General features: G+C 36.0%; 1 protein-coding gene across 1 annotated transcript; it reads right to left on the bottom strand.

Moving 5' to 3' along the window:
- Window positions 1–5: 5 nt before the first annotated feature.
- Window positions 6–1096, bottom strand: LOC102816605 (zinc finger protein 14 homolog; the record flags this gene model as incomplete). The annotated part of the gene is made up of 1 exon (XM_006878135.1): window positions 6–1096. A coding segment is annotated over one exon (1091 nt), but the record flags the coding sequence as incomplete, so codon positions are not given.
- Window positions 1097–4684: the final 3588 nt, after the last annotated feature.

The following is a 4684-nucleotide window of genomic DNA, read 5'->3' as shown; positions in this document are numbered from 1 at the left end:
CTCTGATGCTGGGTAAGTTGTGAGAGCAGTCTAAAAGCCTTCCCACACTCTTCACATTCATAGGGTCTCTCACCAACATGAATGCTCTGATGTGAAATAAGTTGCGAGTAACTACTAAAGGTTTTCCAACAGTCCACACATTCATAGGGTTTCTCCCGAGTATGAATTCTCTGATGGCGAACAAGTTGTTGCCTTAGTCTAAAAGTCTTCCCACATTCCTTACATTCATAGGGTTTCTCACCAGTATGAATACTCTGATGGACAGTAAGTTGTTGGAATATTCTAAAAGCCTTTCCACATTCCTTACACATATAGGGTTTCTCACCAAAATGAATTTTCTGGTGTACCCTGAGGTCTGGCCCACATACAAAGGCTTTCCCACATTCCTTACATTTATGGAGTTTCTCAGAAGTATGAAGTCTCTGGTGTCGAGTAAGGTGTGTACACTGTCTAAAGGTCTTTCCACATTCCTTACACTCGTAAGGTTTCTCACCAGTGTGGATTCTCTGATGTCGAGCAAGTTGCTGGTGTACTCTGAAGGCCTTTCCGCATTCCTTACATTTGTAAGGTTTCTCACCAGTATGAAGTCTCTGATGTTGAGTAAGTTCTTGGAGTACTGTAAAGGCCTTCCCACACTCCTTACATTCGTAGGGTTTCTCACCAGTATGAAGTTTGTAATGCCGAATAAGGTGTGCACGCTGTCTAAAGGCCTGTCCACATTCCTTACATTTATAAGGTTTCTCACCAGTATGAATTCTGAGGTGTTGACTCAGTGTTGAACGACGAATAAATGTCTTCCTACATTCTTTACATTCATATAACTTTTCTCCATTATGAACTCTCTGATATTCAGTAAGGAGACTGTGATTTTTGTAAGTGTTCTTTTTTTCAGGGGTTATTTTCACTTGCCTAAAATATCCTTCTTGTGGTTCCTTTTGTCCCTCAATCTTGTTTTGGCATCCCCAATCATTTCCATAAGTGGAGCTCTGAAGGTTAGAGCATTTCATTCTTTCTATTATTTCCCACTGGAGTGAATAGATTTCATAAATGGCCTTTTCCGAAGATAAGTTATTGGTCCTGTATCTGGACTCCAAATCTGAAAAAATAGAAAAACAAGAAATCAAACACATGGTATTTTCCTATCTAGAAGTAATGTATAAATAAAAGGTAAATTTAAATTAATGTCTATTTGAAATAAATGGATTAGAGACTCTATAGCAAAAAATTCTGCTACAGTTACTACATATGTGTTCCTAAAATGCCTCACTTTCTACAAACTTATAAGTTTCTACAAAATTTATAGGTATCATGGAAAAAACAAAGCTGGAGTACAATACACAAATCTATTTAACTTTATAACCACCAGGGCACTAGCAAAAATAGTAACTGACCAATCAAAGGATAAGTTGGATAAGATAAAAAGCTCAGTACAGCTGAAGAGTGCTTCGTGTACATTCAAATGTACAAAAATAAAGTGCAAATGCTGGACTTCCGGTACTGAGACATTACCTGAAAAGTGAAGCACAGAATAAACAAAGCAGGAGACGCTGAGAAAAAGAGTAAACTAAGTCACAAGGGCTGGTGTGAGCAGCAAATCTTTTCAGTTCTATGACTAACATTGCCACAGATGTGAGGATTTGGGTACCAACATAATTTACATGTTATTTGATCTAAAATATAGAAGTCATTTAATGGACACTGGTACTTCTGACTAAGACAGAAGAACTGATGTCAGACTAACTTACTGAAAACAAAATGTTGACTTAAAAAAATCTGTTCGAAGACACTAATAAAACAGCTAAAGCTGCCAGGATTAGATAAGCAAAATCCTAGAGAGAAAAAATACATTGGATTAAAAGTTTTGAAAATCATTCCAGTCTTTCAGTTAGGATCCTATCTATAAAGGTTACACTTAGAACTAGGAACAAAGGAAAAAAAAAAAAAATCCTCAAATAGATGAAGTTGGGCAGCCCATATTCTACCTGCCAGTCATTGACAAATTAAATCCTCCCTGGAGAAGGACAATTTATCATTCAGAAATAGCATTATTCAAATATAATGTTCAGCATTCACTTATAAATGATAAGGTATACTAAGGACAAAGTTCAAAAGGATGTGAAGGAGAGTGGAATGGAAATAGAAACCATAGGGAGGAAGTGAGATGAAACAAAGTATATGATTTATTGAATATAAAACCTTCTATAAACCTTCACTCAATTCACAATAAACATTTTTAAACAACAACATTATACAGTATAACAAGCCAAGAGAAAAATGACCAAAAAACAAGCAATAAAACAAAATAGAAACAAATAGAAAGATGTTCTAGGTACATGGATTCAAAGATTTAATATTGTTAAGATTTCAATACTACACAAAGCAATCTATGGATTTAATGCAACCCTGATAAAAATTCCAATAGCTTTATTTATAGAAATGGAAAAAACAACCTTCAACTTTATATGGAATAACAAGACATTTCAAATAGTTGAAGCAATGTCCATCTGTAAAAAGCTGAGCTGGCAAAAGTGATCAGCATACTTAGTACCATGGCAAATAAAAAGTATCTGCTGAGGCTGCTATGTACGACTACACTCGTCAACGGATTTGGTTCTTTGGTTTGGAAGTTTAGGATGGTCCATACCAGTTACTTAGCCTAATAACGTGTTTTAGTGTTTCCTTCTACCCCTAAGTTTGCTGCATAGTTCCTCAGGTCTTTAAAGCTACGCAAGAGGCATCCAAAGTCCAATAATTAGTGTCTGCTAACCTGAGGCAACAGAAGAAAGTTTTGACATCCTTTACAGGCTCAAACTGTTTTCCTTTTAAATGTTCTTTGAGTTTGGGGAACAAAAAGAAAACTTCAAGGGGTAAGATCAAAGTTGTATGGTGGATGGAGTAAGGTTTCCCAACAAATATCTCATAGATGGCTCTTAGTATTTTTAAACAATGAGATATATTACCTTATCAGTATTAATAGTTCTAAAAAATGTTAATGTTCTAACATTTCTCCCCCTTCATCACTGTTGTTTAGTGACATTAAGTCAGTTCCAACTCAGAGGGAGCCTGTATAGGGTTTCCAAGAAGATGCTGGTGAGTTTGAACTGCTGGTCTTGTGGTTAGCAGTCCAGTGCTTATTTTACAGCGCCTCACTAGGACTCTCCTGAATGTGGGTTAAATGCACCAGTAAAGAGACAGAGAGTAGCAGAACAGATTCAAACTTTGGTACTCGTTTGGTAACGGATACAAACAATGGAATACTACACAAACACACTATGGAATACTATGCAACACTGAAAAATAATGATTAGTTTGCAAAATACCTCATAACATGGATGAACCTGGAGGACACTATGCTGAGAGAAATTAGTCAATCACAGGAGGGCAGATATTGTCTGAGACCACTGTTGCAAAAAGTTAAGAAAAAGTTTTCTTGCTCAAAGAAACATTATATGATGTTTACCAGGGGTCGGAGGGAAGGGAACATTATTCACTGGGTAGAGGATGCTGTTGTCGTTAAGTGCTGTCAAGTCGGTTCTAACTCATAGAGACCCTATACAGGGTTTCCTAGGAACAGCTGGTGAGCTTGAACTAACAACTCTATGGTTCAAACTGACTTTGCAATCCAGCACATTAACCCACAGAGCCACACCAGGACTCCAGGTAGAAGATAGACACATGTTAATTTGGGTAATGGGGAAGGCAATATACAAGGGGGTGGTTGGCAGAGGAATGATGAAGACAGTGGAAGACACAGGGAGGAGTACAAGAGTTAACGTGAATAGAGGTAATTACTGTTAACTGCTGCTACATGGAAGGAATTGCAATCATTGTTACAAAACAAGGTGTATCATCTGTTGAATGTGGGACTGATGATCAGTTCTTTGACCCTTATTTACTCAAATCACAATAAGAATAAAAATTTTAAAAGCACGCCTCTTTGAAGAAATGGTTGGTCCAACAGTGAAGCAAAAAGTATCAGAAATCAAATAAGTACTCAAAAATTAAGAAGACATGCTCAAAGTAAATAGAAATCATCTTGAATGGTTTCCACTAGCCAACTGAGGGATACGTTGAATATCAAAATAAAGAATGATAGTAACAGATAATAACCCACTAAAGATTAGAAAGTCAAGAGTCCTTATAGATACAAATGAATGAATAATAAAATAGAAAATATGATAAGGAACTAAGTATGTGTAAAATTTCAAGGTGCTTTCACAGAAAATACTTAACTACAAAGAGTAACTTTACAGTGGAGAAGACTGGCAGACATCACTGTACTATAGTGATCAAAGTGAGTATCATTAGTAACAGAGCAAAACATAATGGGATGCAATGAGAAAAATATAACTTAGAAAAACAATACAAAGAATCAACATGAAAAGAAGCTGGTTCTTTGAAAGGATTAATAAAATCAACAAACCATCGGCAAATCTAACAAAAGGAAAAAGGGAGAAGACACAAATAACAAACATAAGGAAACACATGGGTGACATCACAATAGAACCAATGGAAATAAAAAGGATAATAACAGAATACTATGAAGAGTTGTACCCCAACAAATTTGAAAATTTAGAGGAAATAGATAAGTTTTTGGAAAACCACAAGCTCTTAATCTTACACAGAGTGAAGTAGAAAACTTGAACAGATCTATCACAAAAGAAGAAATTAATCAGGTCATCTA

Source organism: Chrysochloris asiatica, unplaced genomic scaffold, assembly GCF_000296735.1.
Source record: "Chrysochloris asiatica unplaced genomic scaffold, ChrAsi1.0 scaffold06969, whole genome shotgun sequence".
Taxonomy (NCBI): Eukaryota; Metazoa; Chordata; class Mammalia; order Afrosoricida; family Chrysochloridae; genus Chrysochloris; species Chrysochloris asiatica.
This window is presented reverse-complemented; position numbering and strand designations above follow the sequence as displayed.